General features: G+C 40.3%; 1 protein-coding gene across 1 annotated transcript in view; it reads left to right on the top strand.

Annotated features, from left to right (window-relative positions):
- The window catches only part of VTA1 (vesicle trafficking 1), a 115,236-nt gene extending 109,128 nt beyond the window's left edge, over positions 1–6,108 (top strand). Inside the window, exon 8 of the mRNA XM_018557214.1 lies at positions 5,743–6,108. Coding sequence (XP_018412716.1) covers positions 5,743–5,888 — 146 coding nt within the window. The 3' untranslated portion in view covers positions 5,889–6,108. The remainder of the gene's footprint in view (positions 1–5,742) is intronic.
- Positions 6,109–22,598: the final 16,490 nt, after the last annotated feature.

Here is a 22,598-nt window from a genome sequence, read left to right as displayed (position 1 = left end):
CTATACTCAGCATAGTAGCACAATATGGCAGGCTTACCTGCCAGAGCTATCCCCTCCAGCGCTTTGCTCCTCCATGCCAATACCTGCTTCCATCTTTATCCTGATCTTCTTATGGGTTTTGAGACTTTTGCAGTTTGATTGGCCATTCCCGAATGACTAACTCTATGATTGTGCACTGGAGTTACTTCCTTTCGGCATGCCGAGCCTGTGCACTGAGCTGCCCATGCGTGGCTCAGTGTACAGGATAAAAATAAATACTGAATGCCAGCTAGAAGCTTTTGTGGCAGAAAAGACTTACACAGTTTATTCTGTGTAAGAGACTGGGTAAGTCTCTTGCTAATCAACTAGGTCTCCCTTTCTCATGCACACCTGACATTTGCCTTTTTGGTTTATTAGAAGAAGAACATTAGCCACGTTGCATAAGAATATTCCTGCCAATTGGCAATTATTTTTTTTTATAACCTAACTGACACCTTAACTGCACAGTGGGCTTGATTTAGGCCATGTTCACCTTGCTATGTGACTTTTCCCTTTAGAAGGGAACTTTTACTTACCTTAGTGAATGTGGTAAAAATTAACTTTGTGAAGAATACCCAATCACATGCAAGAATATAAAAATAATGTTTTTTTTTCTTGCATATGATTGGAGGTTTTAAGCCAGCAGAGCTTCACCATATTCCCTAAGCTAAGCGAAAATTCCCTTGCTAAATAGACAGCCAAAACTCTTTTAGTAAATCCACTCCAATGGCCCATGTAACAATTATATCTGCTCTATCAATTTTTTATTTTTTTGGGAGAACCTTTTAAAATTAAAATATATATCTAAAACCAGGTCCATAGTGAGGAGATGCCTTGTGCATAAAAAAAACCTGTAATTCTCTAGTTTATAAAATATTTTCACTATATTACATTGTGTTTTTTCCCCCCTGTTTTTGTTGCTTGATACATCAATGGGTTAAAAAAAGTTTATTTTTTCCTTCACAGCAGCAGAGCACAGAATCTAAATCTATTAACACATTATGATGTTTCTGCAGACGGGGCTGTGAGAATACTGACATATGGGCAATTGCATATCTAAGCATCTAAAACAGGGCAGCCAGTGTGCTCCTGTACCTGCTGGGAGCTGAGCAGCCAAGACGGCTGAAAAACGTATTCTTTTAAAAACAAGCAGGGCTCCAGTACAACTCTTACTGGAAGCAACTAATCTTATTTTTACAGTACCAGCACTGAATTGCTGTTTTGTTTCCACCAACTCCTCTTATTTCGAGTTAGGTGCCAGTCAAGCAGACTCTCGAGAAAGTTTGTTTTGAACACTAACATAATGTGTGAGGACAGACATTGAAATGTGTTAATCTTGAAATATTTCTGCTAGGCATTTCTGCCTATTTCATTCAGTATTCACTATTTGCAGACTTGGGCACATTTTTTTCCTGGTAATATCAATGTGAAAATGCTTAGTAAGATCTGAAATGTTGTGCGAATATTAAGGCCAACACATGATGTGCTCCTCATATACAGCTTATAAGGGATATTATTTCACAGACATTTTTTGGTAGATTTATTTTTTCTGTTACACAGTGACCTTAGCACTCTTCTACTGTAGCCAGGTTGCTGATTTTTGCCACTGAAAATAGGGCTTATAGTTTATCAAACACATAGGGAAGAGTTTATCAAAACTGGAGCAGACAAAATCTGGAGCCGTTGCCCATGGCAACCATTCAGCATCTCTCTTCAGTTTGCACAGGTGAGAACTGAGACAGAGAAGCTGATTGGCTGCAATGCAAATCTGCTCTAGATTTTGTTTGCTCCAGGTTTGATAAATTCCCCCTATAGTATTACAAAGAACCAATCAGTTCATGTGCTGAAAGAAGCATGCTGATAAGATGAGAGAGCAGAATTTGGGGGGGCTGGTGTTCTGATTGTGTAGTGATAGCATTTAATATTTCTTTTTACCCATAAATATGTTTTCATATAAGCTGCTAACAGGTATTGGGGAAAAATGGTTGCACCATCAGGGGTGAAGACAGCAGTCATGTTTTATTTACACGTTGAGCAAATAGATGCCAAACATGTCAAACATTAAAATTGTGCGCGCCCATTCAATGATGAAAAACTATGGTACTCAAAAGTGTCCATATAAGATGTTTTAAAAACCTTTACTGCTCATCATTTTAAAGGTAACAGCAAACTAGGGCCCTAGAATTATTGTTCCCACGCCGTCATTCACGGTGATACAAAACAAGTGTGCTGTAAGCACCTTTAAGTACACATGCATGCCCTACACATGCATATTTATTTACATGCAGATAGAGCGGGCGTTGGGTTAGTTTTACAGTTTAAAAAAAAAATATATATTTTTACTATAACACTTTTTTTTTGTCTAATGGACCTGCTCTCCAATACAGACAATCAAGCACAAGAATATGCTTGATGGCCTATGTAACCAGCACTTCAACTGGCATCTGACAGCTCTGAAGCAGGAAACGTTGAGAGCACAGTGCTTCCTGCTTCATTCATCGTAGAGCAGATCAGGGAATAGACATTCCTTGGTCTGCTCCTGTTCTACATCCAGACAGTGTATGCCGTGGTCCTGGGCCCCCCAGAGGATTGGGGGAGCACAAAAACCACAGCGTGGAGGGGGAGGTGAGCAGGGGGGTGGTACCTTCAGAGGTGGGTACAAGTGATCAGGCGGCCCCTAGCGCTGCCCCTTCCACTATTACAAAGTCAAGTTGTAATACTTACTCTGCATGTAAAAATTGTTTAAAATGTTAATAGCTTTTATTGAACACATATTTGCATTCATTGTTTAAAAAAAGTTAATAGTTTGGGTTTTTTTTTTACTAAAAAAGGAATTAGTTTGTGTTTCTCATCTCCCTGGAGTTCAGCTTTAGCTCCCGATATATATAAAACGTATTTGCTGGCATTGGGTTTGTCCAAATCCCAAATATTTGCTTTTCCCTAGAAAAGAACAGGCCTAGACAGAAAAGGAAAACCACTCCAGGGTGTAATGTCTTCAGCACATGGCCGAGCTTCCCCGCACTGGGCTGCTTGTTATATTTACTAGTGAATAAAAGCTTCCTTCATCGGTCACACCTGAAGGACAAACCTTTCTCAAAGGTATTGGCTTTCCCATTATAAAAGAAAAGCAGACAATATGAGCATCTATGTTTTAAAAGTCATTCTGTAACAGGAGAGTGGCACAGAAACAAAACCATCTTACCTAGGCGATGATAACAAAGATCACATACCCTTCAATGAACGTTGATTTAAGCAAGTGATATCCATTGCATCACAGTAATAATGAATCTGTTAACCTTTCGCAAACCAAAAGCAGTTACTTTACTGTAAAATAAGATCTTCTAGTGTCTCTTGAAGATTAACAGGTGGGTGATTGTGTAGCCGTGCCAGTCATAAGGGATTAGTAATACGGCTGGCAGGGCAACATAAGATGTACTGTACATACAGGAAAGTAAACTTGTACTTCATTTCGGTTGTGGTAAACTCCATCACTATTTTATTTATATGGTAAATAGAAACTTGGAGAAACATGTACTGTTCACCACCAATGTGCCTTTTTAGGTCTGGCAGGGATTTGAAACTTCAGAGGGAGACGAGAAGATTGTTAGTCCTTGGAGATACTGTGCATGTTCTTTGGGTTCATCAGTCATTAAATCTTTATTAAGAGCAAACTCAGTGATTGACATTGGAGTCGGGGGAAAAAGAGGTGATTTTAGTGCAAGAGAACCCTTCCACGGTATCAATAGGGGTAAACATTAAGGGTGCAGCTAAAATATTCTTAAATACCTCTCCAGTTGGTTCACTGCATACCCTCCCAAAACAGGCTTTACCCTCTATTCACAAAACAATTATGCAAGTCAATTCACAAAAATCTTCAAATGGGTAGAATTATTTGAAAATATGCATTTCAACTGTTAGATGTCCATTTTATTTGAAAAATGACTTTCATAGCTAAGCAGGATTTAATCAACTCAACATTTGAGTTAACCCATCTAAGTAAATTAAAAGAGAACTATGGCCAAACCTTTTTTGAATGTAATTCCCTTTAGGGTCACAGGAGGACATTTAATAATGTTCTCCTGCGACCCAAAACCCAGCATATAGTGAGCTATTGCCCGCTTTATATGCTGACAAAGCAGAGTCACTCAGCAGCTAGGAAGGATCCCGGCATTATTATCGGGATCCACCCCACTACCTGATTGACAGCTGGCTCTGCTTCCCGTCCCCTCCCCCATATGTCTCTCAAGTCGGCACTGAAGGAACAGAGAGGGGAGGGAGGGAATCCCTGCAGGAAGTGTTGTCACCGCTCTCTGCAGGGAGAAGATCATGAACTGAGCAATCAGCAGTTTGTGATCACTCAGTTCTCGATCAATAGAGCGGACGTGTGACAGCTGCAGTGTCCTACATCGGCGCTAACTATTGGGATGAGTGTATTTCACTCATCCCATATTTCTCAAAAGGATTTTAAGCTATTTCAAATCCAGATGAAATCACTTAAAATGAATGCTGCACCTTGATATTTAAACGTTTTTTTCCTGCGGAATTAGCTGGTCCCCTGAGCACTGACCTGGACTTAGAGAGACTTTTAGAGTGACTCCCTCAAGCAGAGTACTATGCAGTCACCCTTGTGTGTGCTAGTATGCTGTGTGTGTTTCCACAAACACACTGACACGGCAAATGAAGCTACTTCCCTCCCCCGGCCCCTCTCCTCCCTTCTACAAGCTAGTAGATGAACAGTTGCTATTCCTAGTGATCTAGTACTGGACATGAAGTTCAGGGAAGCAGAGTTAAGAAACTTGGAAGCAGCTGCTCAGAAACATGATGATTGTAAGTATTTGGGCAAAACAGTAAAGCAATACTTTGCTGGGCAATGTATAGTTGTTTGATCTGGATTCATTATTGGAAAAAAAAGTTTGAGAGTTTAACCCCTTAGTGACACAGCTTCAGAAAATGTTTTCACTTCTGGGGACTGGAGCAATTTGACATTTTTGCTATGTGTTTGTTTAACCATAATTTCCATCTACCTCTTGCACACCTATACATATTATGTACCGTTTTTCAAAGGACAAAATGGGATTTAATTTGATGTGACATATGCATATATAAATTATTATTTTTTATTTAAAAAAAACCCTCAAATTCTTTTATTTGTCCTGATTTAGAGGGTATATCATATGTCTGGGATTTCAGTTTATTTTGGGAGTTATAGGTCAGAAAATGCACCGTTGAGTTTGGATTACACCGCTGCACTAGAATAGTATGGGTGGGGGGTGGGGGGGGGGGGGGGGGGGGGGGCGGGGTGGCAGGAGGTTTTCTTAAGCCTGAAACCCAGAAACATTCTTGGTATGCCAAAGATTGTGGCAATTCCATGGGTTACAGCAAGAGCTCAGCATTTAGGCATCTGGTATAAATGTATAGTATTACTTAATTTGCAGTCTGCAGTCTATTGACTTTCCAGGTCTCCAGACTTTAGAAAATCTATTCTAGTGTAACAAATGTTATGTCCTGTTCCTCTTCAGAGGTCTTTTAATGAACACTTTAGTCCACTACTGTTAAACAGGCTTCCATTTAATAACTTTTTATCCAGCTAATGCAAGAAAATAAAGTGAGAGCTACAGAATGCGTTTTACAGCCAGCATTAGTGTAGTATACCGTGCCATAAACCTAATGCTTAATGTCCATGTATGTTTGTGTTTATTCATTCTCTTTTTTTTTTCTTCTTAGGTGAGGCACGTCTGACACCAGAAGATTTTGCTAGAGCACAGAAATACTGCAAATATGCTGGTAGTGCTTTACAGTACGAGGATGTTAATACAGCAGTGCAGAACCTCCAGAAGGCCTTGATGCTTCTCACCACTGGCAGAGAGTGATGGTCACACCATGTGCAGCTGTACTTAGTGATTCCACCCTGAATGAGAAGTTCTTGATTTCATAAAAGCTGCAATGATCCATTGAATTTTTATCCTTCAGCAGCAGGGTGAAGGCCAATCCATTAAATAAATGACACTTTAATATGTTTACATGTGTGAATGATGCTTCTTTCATTAAGAGTCATTTTCCAAGGCTAAAATTACCCTCAGATTTTCTGGTTCCTTCGTGTGAGTTAGGATCCAGTGTGGGGTTACTCGTCAAATGCATGGGGTACCATATTTTTGCAAATGATACTCAACCAGTAGCAGTCTATTGAGAAACACTTTTTGAGCTCTCTGAACAAGAGCAAATTTACACTTGGGGCCCAATTGGCATATGAGCACCTCTCTTCTAGTGTAAAGTAGATCATACCAAAGTAAACAACATATTATCTTAGAGCATAAAACCATACTGTGAGTTAAATCTTAAAAATACATTCAAGTACCTTAACTATTAACAAATGTAATTTTGTAATATAAATGTATCTTATTTGTATATCACTCAGCTGTACATCCTCAAATCATCTCAGAATTCGTCCTTCCTTCTGGGGGGTGGCTATGTTTGTTCCCTATGGTCCCTCTGTATGTTGTAAAGTAGCCATTGCTCCAAGCTCGCTCCTGTGATGGACTACAATCTCACGTTTAGTTTACTAATTTGTGTTGAAATTATAGTCTATTATAGGAGCGAGCTTGGAGAGGTGACTACTTTACAACACACACAGGAAACATGGGGAACAAGAGTAGCCATCCTAAAGAAGGAAGGACAGTGTCAGTATGAATTCAGAGATGATTTAAGGCTCTACAGCTGAGTGATACACACAAGATACATTTTTGTTAATAGTTAGGGTACTTGAATGCATTTTTAAGATTTAACTCCTAAGTTTAGTGTTACTTTAAGGGCCGGTTTCATGGGACTTGTGTCAATAGCATCAGTTTTACACCAGTTTTTTAGATGCTTCTGAAATCAATTTAAAATTCACTGCTAAGTGCATTTGACCTGCTTGAAGCAGGTTTTGCATTCCCATTGTACGTAAATGCAAAGCCTGCCTGAAGCGAACAAAAACCTGTGACGCAGGCCTTTTTTCAGTGCATTTAAGATTCTGACCTCTGGAAAGTATTGCCATAATTACAACAGGATTCCAGGCAAACAACCAACAATGTTGCAGTTGAAATACTTAAGTGAACTTCTGTACTACCAAATTCTGTTCAATCAGTCTTGACTTTTGATGCACTCAAGTTGGTGACACCATGGTTTCTTATTCCATCTTTGCAGCTTCCCATGTCTCCTCCCTGCTTATTGGACAATATAACAAAAGTACAATGATGTTGAACCATTGTCAACTCTGAAACACATGTTGAGTGCTGTCAATTGCCTGGCTGTACTATGACTGGCAGAACTGAAAATACCTTGGCAAAGGAAATTGTCACACATATGAACTTCAACTGTTTGCCTGGAGTGCTGCTTTAACTAATGCATTGTACCAACAACAATAAAGCCTTGTTTGCACCCCTGATTTAGAAGGTCCTGGGATTTTTCAACACTATCGGCTTATAAATCTGCTTTAAATGATGTTACTGTGTGTAACATGAAAGTAAACCTGCCAACCTTTTTACAATTTCAAAAATAAAAGTCCACAAGGTGGCTACCAGTAACCTAACTCCTTACAATAAATACATTAAACCCCTTTTCTTTCACACCATGTCTGTACGACCTCATCTTTCCCAACTTGGGGGATAAGCCCTGCACTCCCACTGCCCATTGAGAGAGAACGTAATTGTCTTATCATTGGACAGTGACAGACCTTAGGGAGATAATCAAGGCCTTACAAACAGACTGTGTTGGAGGGCTCTCTCGATGGAATGCAAACGGCCTTTCAAGTTTCAGTTCAAATACAGTATTCATATTTTTGTTATCCAGATAAAATGTCAAAATAAATATTTAATATTCACCCTTTGCAGCCAAGCATGTGGCTAGTGCAAGTCTGGTAGTCAGAGGTTTTATTACTGATTTACTGCTGAGCTTTGGCTACAGATCCAATAGCAGGCTCTCAGGCTACATGCACAGCATAAGTCAGCTGAATGATTTAGAGGAGGGACAATCTCCCCTTCTTCATCCTCTCCAAGTACAGAGGGTGCCGTCTAGATCTTCAATCTGCAGTAGGAGACAACAAACACTGGCTCTCTCTATTAGACAGTATAGCATACACTAAAGCATGACAACACAGAGAATTCAATCTTGTTAAATGTCTTTATAATCTATAACAGTTACAATAATGTACAATATAATTGACCAAAGCCTTCATAGTTTCCACTTAGGAAAAGCCTTCGGTTTTGAAATTGAAAAAGACCGACAGGTTTGCTTACATCTTAAGATGATGTGTTTAGCTATGCAACCTACAGGATACAAATTAGCAATGTAACTCAAGGTGTATTTACATGTATTGGATGAGTTCTGAAAGGGGAGTTAACGGTAATACACTAGTGAGATCATCCAAATCATAAAACTGAACTCCAGGTAAACAGGTAAAATACAATCTTGTGGTCTCTGTACCCCTGTCAGGCAGTATAGCCAGGTTGCTGACCTTACTTTTCTCTACTTGTATATGTTACAGCTTGGTCCCCAGCCTCTGACTAGACAGTGAAGCAGAAGCAACACAGCAATGAGCCTTCTGCTCACTCTGCTTTCTAGTCCTGTCAGCCTTCTCAAACTGCTGACTCTATGAAGCAAAGCTCTTATTCACTAGGGTTTACTGGCCCTCTCTCTTCCAGTTTGAATGCTGCAGTGGATTGGTTTCTAGGAGGCTGATTTTAGAAAAAAATGGGGGATTTATGAACCTTTAGTTAATATGGAAGTGGATTAAAATGTGTTTTATATCTGCCAAGAGTTCACCTCCAATTTTGTCTTTGAATGCTTTACAATATAAAAGAAAACAAGCCCTGCATTAAGCAAGCCAGGCTCTGTGTCAATCCAATGTAACACCTTTGACATCCACAAATTTGACAACAAAATGATGACCGGTCAGTTACACATGCTTTACCAGTGCATCATATCATCATATTTTGGTTTGAGGTGGTTATCCATTTTTTGACAAGATGCACAATATCATTTATTCCTTTAGATGGTAAATGTCAGGTTTCTTTTTCCCAACTTGAGTTGCTCTTCTTCCCACATCTTGGTAGGTTATCTGAAACATTACAAATGCATGTCATTAAAATGCATGTATGTCATCATTTTGCTTTAGAATAAATGGAATTCAAGTAATCATGGTGTCAGTGTTTTCAGTTTCATGCCATAAATGTATATGATTGTGTGATCATGTGAAAAGCAAAAATGCCCTTTTTCCTATTGCATGGATGGGAGTCATTTCTGAATATTGGATCAAACTGCAGTTGAGCGAAAAGCAAGGTTGATGCCGCTAACTAATAAAAAGAGTCAGATTTTATTTAGCTATTAAAGTGAATGAGGGATTAAACTGGATTGGTTGTGAAGGGCAATCACCACTAGTTATAAATTGACTGTCCAAAAAAAAGTCACCACATGGATTTAGCTAAGCAAATAGGTCAGATCCTTCCATTGGATAATGGTTGTAGGTTCAGCATTGTTATGTCTCAGCTGCCTACAATAACCAGTATATCTATCAATGGATTTTTTCTTCCCTGATGGCATGGGCATAATCCAAGATGGCAATGCCAGGATTCATCGGGCTTAAATTGTGAAAGAGTAGTTCAGGGAGCATGAGCCATCATTTTCACACATGGATTGCCCACCAACATCCAGACCTTAACCCCATTGAGAATCTTTGGGATGTGCTGGAGAAGACTTTACCAGGGGTCAGACTCTCTTATCATCACTACAAGATCATGGTGAAAAATGAATGCGACTCTGGATGAAAGTAAATGTTGTGACATTGCATAAGCTTATAGAAATGATGCCACTGCGAATGCGTGCTGTAATCAGAGATAAAGGCGGTCCGACAAAATATTAGAATATGTGACCTTTTTGAAGGACAGGCAGTGTATATAAATAATACTGCAGTTATGCTCCAGTTTTTCCACATGATTAAGCAAGTTTCATTTATCAACTATGGACATGTTTCTTTTTTTTTTTTTTTTGCAGAGGTATGTGTAAGTGTACAAAACTGGAGAATGTAGGCCTGTTTCAAATAGGAACCAATGCAGCATGTTTAATGATTTTGAAGGTGGTGAACCCTCATTGGTTGATGTGAGAAACCTCTAGAGTTATTCTGCATTTGGTGGAGGGGGGAGTGATAGGTATAAATTAAAATGTGAACTAAAGATTAGTTGACCGATACCCCCTATGGGGTAGAACATTATCAATGATGCACCCTATATCTAAGAATTGAATTAGGCGAAAAAAATAACTTTTTGCATTTATGCAGAAATAAAAACCTGATGGGAAGTTTAGTTTATGAACTTGCTCCTTTTCAAAAACCAGCAGCACTCCACTCGGTTTTCACTGTGACAGGTGCTCATTCTGTATTAGGAGCTTTGTGAAGTTCTGATAAACAGAACACAGCTATCGGCTGTCAGAGCTCCGATGATTACACTAGGAGAGTAAACTGTAATTAGTTGTTATCAACTCCTTTATTCTTACCTTCCCTTATATTTTTTTCCTGATTTTTTTTTTGTAATTAATTTTTATGTAAACTTTTAAAATTTGCGTTCATTCATGTTCATTGCGCCAATCAAAAAAAAAAAATGCTTTGTACTGGAAACATGCTTCTAGTGCAGGGGTAGCCAAACTCCGGCCCTCCAGCTGTGGTGGAACTACAAATCTCATGAGGCATTGCAAGATTCTCACAGCCACAGACATGACTCCCATAGAGAGATGCATCATGGGATTTGTAGTTTCACCACAGCTGGAGGGCCGGAGTTTGGCTACCCCTGTTCTAGTGCTTTTATAAAATGGACAAATCACATAGTTAACTATAGTTACATAGTATTTGAGGTTGAAAAAAGACACGGGTCCATAAAGTCCAACCCATAGAGTGTATGCATGTGAATCTACACGTGCATGAGTGTGGATGAGTTTGTGTGTCATCTTCTTCTGAAGAGTACCTGTACCCCTGTATGTTGCGGTCTCTGAGGAAATCGTCCAAATGCTTTTTGAATGATTCAACACTCTTAGCTGAAATCACTGCTTGTGGCAGCGAGTTCCATACCCTGACCGCTCTTACTGTGAAGAAGCCCCTACGCCCCTTGTGCTTACATTTTTTCTCCACTAGTCTTAAAAAATGTTCCAGTCTGGAAATCGCGTGAACAAGCACTTAAAGCAAAAAAGGGAAATTACAATCACTGGTTTTCTCACTACCTCCCCCACACTCTCTAAGAGGCATATAGTAGATATAGAACTCTGACTAAGGGCTTGTTAGTTATTATAGTTATTTTTATAGTGCCAACATTCACATCAGTCCCTGCCCTCAAAGAGCTTGCAATCTAAGTCCCTATCTTACATACATGCGGACAAATGTAGACAGGAGCCAAATAACCTTCCAGCATGTCTTTGGAGTGTGGGAGGAAATCGACACAAGCACAGGGAAAACGGAAAAACTCATTGCAGATTGTGTCCTGGTTGGGATTCAAACCAGGGACCCCCAGTTCTGCAAGGCAGAAGTGCTAGCACTAAGCCACTGTGGTGCTTTTCCCCATCAGATGCATTGAGCCTGTGCTAGTATTCTTGCCAGTGCAGTCCCAATGCAGAGGCAAGGCGAACACACCACTGTGCTGCAGTGGGGTCTGGTGAAAAAAAAATTACGACATGCAGTACTTTTTTTTTAGCCCAGCATTGTGCAACGAAGTACAGCCACATCGTACTGTGCTCTGGAGGTTGGAAATAAATGTCATTTGTGGCATTTTTTTAATCTTGCAACAAAAAAGAAATAAAGTGCAATGCACCAGGATTGGTGCACCAGCACTGCTTCTCTCACTTCACACCACTGGCCTGTGTTCACACATCTTGCTGCCGTGAACAAGCCCTACAATGTGGCATTATCACCACTTCAGCTGGATCAAAGCTAATATATGGGTCTTTTTTTCTTATTATAAACTATGGAAAGGCATGGCAGTAAGAATAAAGGGTTTGTATTATCAATTCCACTAAGTCATAAGCTCCTCTCGCCCTGCTAGAGCACTCCATCTTGCTTTCATGTACATTCCGTTTAATCTCCATTATATCAAATTGAAGCAGGCTTTCAAGGGTTGGAGCTCGGTTCATATAAATAATTGGAAATGTTATTTTAGTGCTCTTTTCCAAGTAACACTGATGTTCCAGGCTTTGTAAGTCTGTATCAAGGGGATTTCAAAGTTGCCCATAATGAAAGATAGATCAGTTTTTTTCTCACCTTCAGATTTCTCAGAGTAAGCTCTGTTATAATGTTCAAGTAGTATTTCACCAATTTATTGTAAATTTGATAAGGGACCTGCATAGACTACAAGACGCTTGATATAGCAATTTAACATAAATATATGACTGTTGTTTTGTTAAACAATAACCATCATTTAATTTTGAGTTTTAGAGATCTAGTTCTTCACTAAGCCTCCGAGGACAGAGATATGGTAGCAGGCATTGCTGGCCTGTCATTTAAAGGAGAAAGATCCTGATCCTGGCTTCACTAGCTGAGGACTTAACTGAATTGGAATAAGCATGCCTGACAGGAATACATCCTTTTAACTACTTGCTGCCCAGAGCAATTTCTTACTATTTCCATACACATGATAAAATATACATTTTTGGCTAGAAAACCGCTTCAAACCCCCAAACAATGATATACATTTGTGAAAGCTGAGGCCCTGTAGAATAAAAAAAAAATGCTAGTTGCAATTTTTTATGTTGCACAGTATTTGCGCAAATGTTTATCAAACCAGTATTTTTAGGATAAAATAAACTAAATTAAAATTTAGTGAACAGAAACAGAATATAATACACAATTTTTTTGGTAAAATATGAAAGATGGGGTCGCGTTGGGTAAATGCGGGACAACGCAGCTCGGTACAAACGATCCGGTGTTTTAACAACTTCTGCGGGCCGCCGTATGTACACGTATTGCGGCCTGCACGTGGTTAAGACTCTACTGGCTTCATGCTTGTTCTTGCTTCAGTAGTACCTACTAATACTCTTTAGGTATTGAAGCAAGACTCAGGATTACAGTCCCAGAACACTGATCCTTAAAAACCAAATCAGCAGTGGAAGTTTCTACATTTCCATCCCCCAGATCTGCCTAGTTGGCCTATGCAACATTCACAAGAGTATCACCTTGCAGCTCTTCCATTTAGGGTAGGCATTTGATAAGGGTCTGAACAGACCAGAAGGCAGTTACTCATTCACACTTTCTTACATTTTTAAGCATTTCTCAGATAGAGAGCATTTTGAAATGAAACTTGGAATTTTCATTGCCATTTTCATTGCCCAGTTCCCCTCTGTAGACTTCAGAACACCTCCGACTGATGTAATGTGATGAGTAGAGATGTACAGTGTTCAGCATAAAAGAGTACACCCCTTTGAACAGTAAGATTTTAATCAGTATCTCAGTGAAGACCAGAACAATTTCCAAAATCTTTATAAAACTGAGTCTTATAGAACATTTGTTTAGCTCATTACAAGTAAAGTAAGGTTAATAATATAACTTAGATCACAGAATCTTCAGTTTTACTCAAATTAGGTGAAGCAAAAATGAATACACCCCACAACAAAAACTACTACATCTGATATTTTGTGTAACCTCCATGATTTGTAAGGACAGCACCAAGTCTTCTAGGCATGGAATGAACAAGCTGGCAACATATTGCAACATCTTTTTCCATTCTTCAAGAACGAGCACTTTTAGAGCCTGGATGCTGGATGGAGAGTGATGCTCAACTTGTGTCTTCAGAATTCCCCATAGGTGTTCGATTGGTTTCAGATCAGGAGACATACTTGGCCACTGAATCACTTTCACCCTGTTCTTCAGAAATGCAACAGTGGCCTTAGATGTGTGTTTTGGATCATTGTCACGTTGGAAACGTGCACGACAACCAAGGGCATGGAGTGATGGTATCATCTTCTACAGTCCCTGTGCATAGATGGTGGGACTTGCCGGCCGCCGGATAGCACCAGATCGGTATCCAGCAGCTAGAGGGCCCCCCAGTCTCTGCGCCGGGAGTGTCATCCGACACTCCCGGCACAGAGATGGGGGGCCCGCCAGCCGCCGCATACTGATCTTAACATCTGACGATCCAAAATGGGGGGGCACCCCGCGACACACACTGAAATGGGGGGGCCTGTCCGCCGGCTGTGTGAGGAGAGAGCCGCAGAACAAGGAGGCACTGAAGACAGCCCTGCAGGCACATCATGGGGCCTTGGACGGCAGTGACGACACAGCAAACAGAAAACACATAGGAAACAGATGAAGACCGGCCAGAAGAGGTAAGGGGGGGGGGGGGAAATAATTCATTAAAATAATTATTATTTGTAGCCTAATGTTGTATAAAGTACTGTTGCAGCAATGCAGAATGGCACCCTCTATAGAGGACTACAAATCTCAGCAGTACTTTATACAGAAATGCTATTGTTATATAAAGTATTGCTGGGATGTGTAGTTCTCTATAGCCTGTGCCATTCTGCATTGCTGTAAATATTAGGACTGCACCGATATATCGGCAGCCAAAAGATATCGGCCGGAAATGGCACTTTTGGCTAAATGCCGAAAGTGCCATTTTCTGCTGATACAGTGGCGCATCCCTGCTTTCTTTCCTCCCCGCTGGGCGCTGCTCTGTGTCCCAGCAGGGAGGAGAGAAAGTGACAGCCGGCCGAGCGCTGCTGGAGGAGAGCGCTGTGTTTGTGATTTTTTTAGGGGGTGGCGGCAGTGGTGTCCTTGTGGGGAAGTTGCCCTCTCTACATTCAGTCTCGCTTTGTACAAGCAGGACTAAGTGTAGAGTGAGGCAGACGATTTTTCGTTTACATGTGAACTCGGCAATGTCGCCGAGATCACATGTAAACAGTGTGCAGCCGGTCCGTCCGTCTTCCCCTTCCGCTTGCACTTACCTCTCTCTTTTGGTTCCGTCCTCCGCCGCCAAGTCCCGAGTCTCTCACTGCAGTGATCAGAGCGGCATGGTTATAAGTAACCCTGCCGCTCCGTGTAGACAGTGAGAGGGGAGAGCTGTCACAGGAGTTCCAGCACAGTGCTGTGTTAGAACTCCTGTATTGGAGGTGACAGGGTGTATAAAGAGTAAATTATAAAAAAGTAAATAAGATAAATACAAATCTAAAAAAAATTAAATTGATAAAAAAAATAATGAAATAAATAAAAATTAAAAAAATAAGAAGAAAAAATTAAAGAAAAAAAAGGTAAAAAAGGAAAAAAAATATATAGAAACCGTAAAAAAAAAAATTTACACTAACCCTGCTGCCCCACCATCTGGTTGCCATTCTCCAATGATGGGAAGGGGGGGGAGTCTCGGCGGGCGGGGGGCGCAGAACCTGGCCTTGGGGCAGCAGGGCCCTGGAATTGGATATAACACCACAAAAGCTTCAGAAGCTTCAGTTTTCCTTTTCTTGGTGAAGAGGGCCCAACTTATGATCTTGACTGTGTTAAGAAACTGTTCCTGGTTCTAAGTATTCATGTTAACAGAAGACAAAAAAACACATGGTACTGAACGGCATATTTTCTCATAGCTCTTTCTGATGAGTTGCATTAACTTATATTGCAGCTATTCATTGTACCAGTGTCAAAGTAATGAACTGTTCAGCAGAAAAAAAGTGATCTTACATAAAAAGGTTTTTTTAGAAAGCTTTCAGCTGGGTTTTTATTGTCAAAGGAAAGGGCATGAGAAACTATATAGAAGCCTATTATGCTTTGATGATGCCATATCCTTGTTAGAAAAGAAAAACGATATTCATAACTTCAGGAAGCAAATTAGCCAACTGGTATGATTTTATGGTGTTCAAAATATGTAAATTAATAAGTACTGATCTATAGATCAATATGATTGATTTTGAAAATGGAAACAAAATTGGGTTCATTCACATGGGTCTCATTACCAATGTGGAGTTTCAAAGAATTTGTCCAGCTTGGGCTAATTTGTACTAGCTACAGACTGAAGAAGAGCTGAAGAAGGTCTTGTAAAGCCAGCTTGCCCTTGGATTCCAATGCCATATAGATGATTGCGCTGATTTATAATAACAGAAGAAAGCTGTCTTGTTCTAATTTACAGAAGAAGAAGAATACCTGGAATCTTGTTGACTGGTTTGGACATTACTGATGATTTACATTCCTCCGTTCTGGAGGAATCTCCAGCTTTGCATTCTAGCCATATGTATGTGGTCTGATATAGACTAGGGAAGACCCATTTCTCAAATTCGTTTTTTGGGTGTTTTTATATTATGCATCTCCATATGCTCCCTTATGCCACTGTTGTTACCTTCCTTCTGGGATCTCTACCTCCTTGAGGCTGTTTCATCCTTAACACTTACAATCTGTCTATATGTATACTTTGCAATAGGCTTGTGCTCACTTCAAGCAGGTTGTGCATTCCAATACAAGTCTATAGGAATGCAAAGCTCGCTTGAAGCAGGTGGAATGCAGGTCAGAAGGAAGTCAGCTACAGGTCAGATGTACCTGTCAGTGGATTCTAAATGATCTCAAAAGTGATTGGCACAAGCCCAAAGCCCGTTGACAGACTTTAAAGAGGCCGCTTCTGGGTTGCCTTGGCCTCCATTGAAATGTGGTCAGCTTGCAGGCTGTGCCATATGTTCTACAGTATTCTAGCAGCTTTTTTATGTACATCTCCTGTGCTGATTATATGTATTATACACCTCTATTGGACTGTTGCAGTTTTGGAACCTTGGCTCATAGTTTTACTTCTGTTGCCACTTTGCAGTTAATATTGACAACTGTGCCAATGTATGGGTTTACATTTCTTCACTTAATTGGTATAGACATCATATATTGGAGAATGGGGTTTACATAGTTGCTATATAGGGTTCTGCACTTCACTATGCTTGTTGCCTTGATAAAGGTGGCGTGTGACCCACTGGAACTTCGTCCAGCAAATAAATTCTCCTTATTTTGCTACAGTCTCCTTGAAATACCTCTTGGAGCCCTTCTGCTACTCTCTATACTCATATTTTTGATGGAGTGCACCCTGGACCACATACAGTATATACAGTCACGGCCAAAATCATTGGCACGCGTGCATTTCTGTCAGATAATGCACCACTTTGTGCAGAAAATTGTTGCAATTACAAATGTTTAGGCATTCTCAAGTTTATTTCTTTTGTTTGTATTGGCATGACACAAAAAAGTGGAGAAAAACCCCCCAAATCTGACACATCCCACGCAAAACTCTAAAAATGGACTGGACATAATTATTGGTACCCTCAATAATATTTGGTAGCACAGGCCTTGGGAAAAAATAACTGAAATCAATCGCTTCCTGTAACCATCAATAAGTTTCTTACACCTCTCTATAGGAATTTTGAACCACTCTTCTTTCGCCAACTGCTCCAGGTCTCTCAGATTGGAAGGGTTCCTTTTTCCAACAGCTGTTTTGAGATCTCTCCACAGGTGCTCTATGGGAATCAGATCTGGACTCATTGCTGTCCAGTCCAGTACTCTCCAGCGCTCTGTCTGAAACCATTTCTGGGTGCTTTTTGACGTGTGCTTTGGGTCATTGTCCTGCTGTAAGACCCATGACATCTGACGGAGACCCAACTTTCTGACACTGGGCCCTACAATGCACCCCAGAATTATTTGGTAATCTTCAGATTTCAGAATGCCATGCACACAGTCAAGACATCTAGTGCCTAAAGCAGCAAAACAACCCCAAAACATCAGTGAACCTCCACCATATTTGACTGTAGGGACTGTATATTTTTCTTTAAAGGCCATTTTGTTTCGTCTGTCCACAGCACATTCTCCCAAAAGGATTTAGGCTTCCTCAGGTAAGTTTTGGCAAACTCCAATCTGACTTTTTTATGTTTCTGTGTCAGCAGTGAGGTCCTCCTGGGTCTCCTACAATAGCGTCCCTTTTCATTCAGATGGCGACGTATAGCTGACACAGTTGTACCCTGTGCCTGTAGGACAGCTTGAATTTGTCTGGAAGTGGATCCACCATTTGAACAATCCTTCATTGCAATCTTTGATCAATTGTTCTCTTCCATCCACATCCAGGGAGATTAGCTACAGTGCCATGGGCTGTAAACTTCTTGACAATGTTGTGCACAGTGGACACAGATCTCTGGAGATGGACTTGTAACCTTGAGATTGTCCATGCTTTTCCACAAAAACTTGGACTGCAATTATTTCTTGCAATTTGGAGAAGGTGCCAATAATTTTGTGCGGTCCATTTTTGGAGTTTTGCATGGAATGTGTCAGATTTGACTTTTTTTTCCTCAACTTCTTTGTGTCATACCAATACAAACAAAAGAAATAAACATGAGAATGCCTGAACATTTGTAATTGCAGCAATGTTCTGCGCAAAGTGGTGCCTTATCTGACAGAAATGCAGGGGTGCCAATGTTTTTGGCTCCATGTACAATGTGCTGCTGTGTTGTTTTTTTTTGTACATGTACAACATTCAGTATATTTCTAGTTAAACAAGTCCTGATAAATCTCCAGCTCTACATTGCTGCCACCTCAGCAGCTTATTGACACAGTGATTATGAATACTACGTAAATGTCTAATTTTAGCTATGCATAGAAAGGATTAATATTGTGCTGGAGCCTTACAAAGCATTTATGAAATGCATGTACATATTGTTTAACTTAAAACGTTAGCAACCACCAAACAACATAAACAACATGAAGCATTGAAGAGAAAATCTCCCTTATTAAATCTAGAAAAAAAGTCTCTTTGGCCATGGCCACACCCGAGGTTGTGCAAACTGAATGATAAGGCCATTATGAAGTTATGCTGGTGCATTTGGAGAGTCCTTTTTAGTGTGCTTGTTATTGTAATAAAGCTGTACTGCTTCACCACAGAATTCACGTATTCAAAAAGTTACCATTGTTCACCTGAGGTTGTATTTACCTAACTTTAAAACATGCTAAGGACAAGATGATTTATTATGTCCCGGTACGTAAAACCACAGAATTCAAAGAGGGTGTACTTTCATTTTCACATGGCTGTATTTCAAAGGCAACTATTGATGGCATCTTTTATTCTACAGGAGGCTGCAATGGCTTCATTATATACAGGGGAACTTTACCCTTATTTTTAAAATGACCACAAAGGCAACTTTAGAAATGTTTAGTAATGACAATGTACACAGAGATACTTCTTGATAATTGCCGTATTTTATTCTTTGCATACCTTATTTTTCTTTTCCTCCCCAATTATTGTCACAGTGGCCATTTTTACTGAGAGTAGATGAATCTGTGTCCCTTTACTGGAAAACTGACACATGTGACCATGCACATCATCTCAGGGGAACAAATGCCTTTCCCTGAGATCTGTGAAATTTTACAGTATACAGATGAGATTTTCCCAGAAAAGCACTGGTGATGTAGCCTTCCAGGATGCATCTGTCAGGCCAGGATTACATCACTAAAGCCTAAGAGGATCAGGAAGTGGAGAAACAATAATTGTAAGTGTAGCCCCTTCCACCCTAAGTGGAGTGGCTACTTAAATTTAGTGGTGCTGGAACTGTAATCAATCTGTCTGATTTGTAGTCTGGTATCGCTTGGTAATTTCTAGGTGTTCTGCTATTGATTGCACCTACCTGTAGAGGGGTGTGACCCTACCACAGAGTGGGGCAGCCAATGGGGGAACATTAGGAGTGTCTATGCCTCACACGCCAATCACTAGCGGTTTCATGTCCAGTGGTGCATGCTGGGGAAGTGCAAAAATACTCAGGTATTGCCATGTGCATAGGGCAGTCTGCCCCCAGGCTTAGCCTGAGGGTAGGATGTACAAGGTTGGAGAAGCTGACTAGGCCTCAAGCCTGCAGGAGGCCACATGTGGACCCAGGTTGGGTATGGAACTGTCTGGTGAGAAGAACCAGAAGAGCCCTATGACTGCTGGAGGTGCCAGGAAGGCCAGGATGGCATGAACCTCAGGAACAAGTCTGGTGACTCTCCCAGGGAAGATCCCATGCACAACCCCTATTCAGCTGTTGCTCTACTACACAGTCTTTCTCACTCTTCTAAAACTAAACAAAAAAATAAAATTTTAGCTGTTTTATATACTTGTATGCTGCTTTCTAATTGCCTTCATGCAATCTTTTGAGAATTACTAAATGTTATTCTACAGACATATTCTCTTGATGTCCAGTCTACGTAGAGAATGAAGCAAGTGATTGCTTGCATGTGGACACACTTTGTCATTCCCAAGAAAACTTTTTGACTACATTGGGTGGAACGTCCTTATCTTACGACAACAGCTGTAAGATTCTGAAATCTATTCTATGTTTTACTTGGCTATTAATTTGTCTTGGGAAATTTTTCTTTCCTCTTCCTCACGAGTTTCCTTTTAAATCCTCTCTTTTCTTTTCATATTTATTTTCACAGCTTACATCCTTTACTACCTAATGTTTTCTATCATCTGTGCATTTTAATTTCATGGTTCATAAAATATGTATATTTGGAATGGAATATAATATACATTTCTTTCTCTTCAGTTTGCGTGTGTGGATTTTTATATGGCATGTATTTTAAATCAGAATACCCCAAAAAAGTATTATTATCAACTGAATGAAAACAAACAGTTTCTACAGTTTCCCTGTGATAACAAACACGCATATTTGCCATTGGCTACAGTGGCTGTTTTCAGGAACCTAAAGGACAAGTCACTTTTAAATACTATTTTATTCTTTTATTATCCTTAAATTTGCAATGACTAGGTTGATGGAATCCTAGAATAAAGAAAAAATTAAGCAAAGTCATATTTCTATGAGAACTGTTATTAAATAGAACCAATAAATGTAAAACCATTGCAAATATATAATGGAAAGTCGCTGGGTATTTTGCTAGTAGATCAGGTATTTAAAACATGACTTTACCTAGTCTTTTTTTCCTTATTCTCTATATAGAAAGATATATTATAATTTTTTTTTTAATCCACTGTGTTTATTAAAGGAGAACTATGGGATTAAGCCTTTTCCCCATAGTTCTCCTCAGGGTAACGGGAGGACACAAACTAGCATCCCCCCATCACCCTAAGCTCAGTATACCGCGAGCTGCTGCTTGCGGTATACTGAGACGCCGCAGCTGAAGCGGATCCCAACAATTATGTCTGGATCCGCCCAGCTGCGTGAGTGACAGCTGGCTCTGCCTATCTAGAGGCAGAGCCAGCTGTACCCGCCCCCTCCCCCGTCCGATCCGCCAGTAGGCGCTGGAGAATCGGAGCGGGGAGGGGGGAATCCAGCCCCTCCCCCTGTCACGGCAGAGAGCTGTGACAGGATCGAGAGGTGAGCGAACGCCGGTATGTGTTCGCTCACCTCCCGATCTACTGAGCCGACCTGTGACAGTCTCATTGTCACAGGTCGGCTAGAACTATGAGGTGAGTGAAAAGCACTCACCTCATAGTTCTCCTTTAAAACAGTGTACCAAATAAAATCTATATATGTCCTAAGAAGATTCTTTTAGTGGGAAAGTTACTTATTACGTTTTAGTTAACTTAACTAATGCATACTGATGCTGCTAAATTTGGCCTGGGCGTCTAGGCTTCAATAACATATGGACATGAAACAGGTAAGCACTTCTCAAGTTCTCTATGCTCCAGCGCTGCCTTTCATTTCCTCCTCTGGCTGCTGGTTCGATTCTGGGTTGAATGAAGCCCCACATCATTCAGATCAATTCTGGTGAGTGAACGCTGGGGGTGCCACCCTCAGGGGGTGCTTTATCACAAAGCCTGAGCTCACAGGAGATATTCTATCAATCATATCCTACTGTACTTAGTATAAAGTTAATAAGAAAGAACTTTGGTGATTCTATTTTATTGACATATTTATGCAAAAAGGTTATGATGATATGGTGAGAGGAGTTATCGATGTTGAGAAGGTCTTCTGGAGTATTGCAAAATTTTAAAATGGCACTGGAATGAATAGCCGCAGTCCAAGCATCATTTTATAATGTGGTGTCTGAAGTGGTTAAGTTATTTATTTCACTGAATAGCATACTTTTTGCACTGTCTGAGGGAAAGTTAGTGCTGCATTTTCACATCTATTTTGCTTTTTGGGTTTTTATCTTATTAAAATAGCAGCTACTGTACATTTGTTTATTTATAGATTTTACTTATTTGTTGGATAGCAGCAGATATTATTTCTGTTTTGCCTCTGATATTGGCAGTCTGCATTGTCCAAGGGTTTTTCCACACCTTCTTCAATCATCAGTATAAAACAATTGGTACCATACCAATGCCTTCAGTTTTTCTGAGCTTACTGTTTTTTTCCTGAAAGAAACAACCTTACAATTAGCTCTTGTATCACTTTCCTATAATTCTACTGAGCAGTACAAATGTTATGGGTCTTTCTGTGTAGATGTTATACTGCAGTGTTTCTAGACCAACATTTCTCACCTTTTTTCCCCCACTGTGTGCAGCTGGTTCAGCAACATGCTTTCCTAGATGCCACCATAACCACCACATGAGTGCTCACATTCAGGGTGGTCCCTTTAATGAGGCAGTCTGAGGTTCTTTCATCGGTCAGCATCTTTTTCTGTAAACTGGGGGTGTGAA

The sequence above is a fragment of the Nanorana parkeri genome, unplaced genomic scaffold, assembly GCF_000935625.1.
Source record: "Nanorana parkeri isolate BGI_ZX_2015 unplaced genomic scaffold, ASM93562v1 scaffold273, whole genome shotgun sequence".
NCBI lineage: Eukaryota > Metazoa > Chordata > Amphibia > Anura > Dicroglossidae > Nanorana > Nanorana parkeri.
The sequence above is the reverse complement of the archived record's forward strand: the minus strand, read 5'-3'. Positions and strand labels throughout refer to the sequence as shown.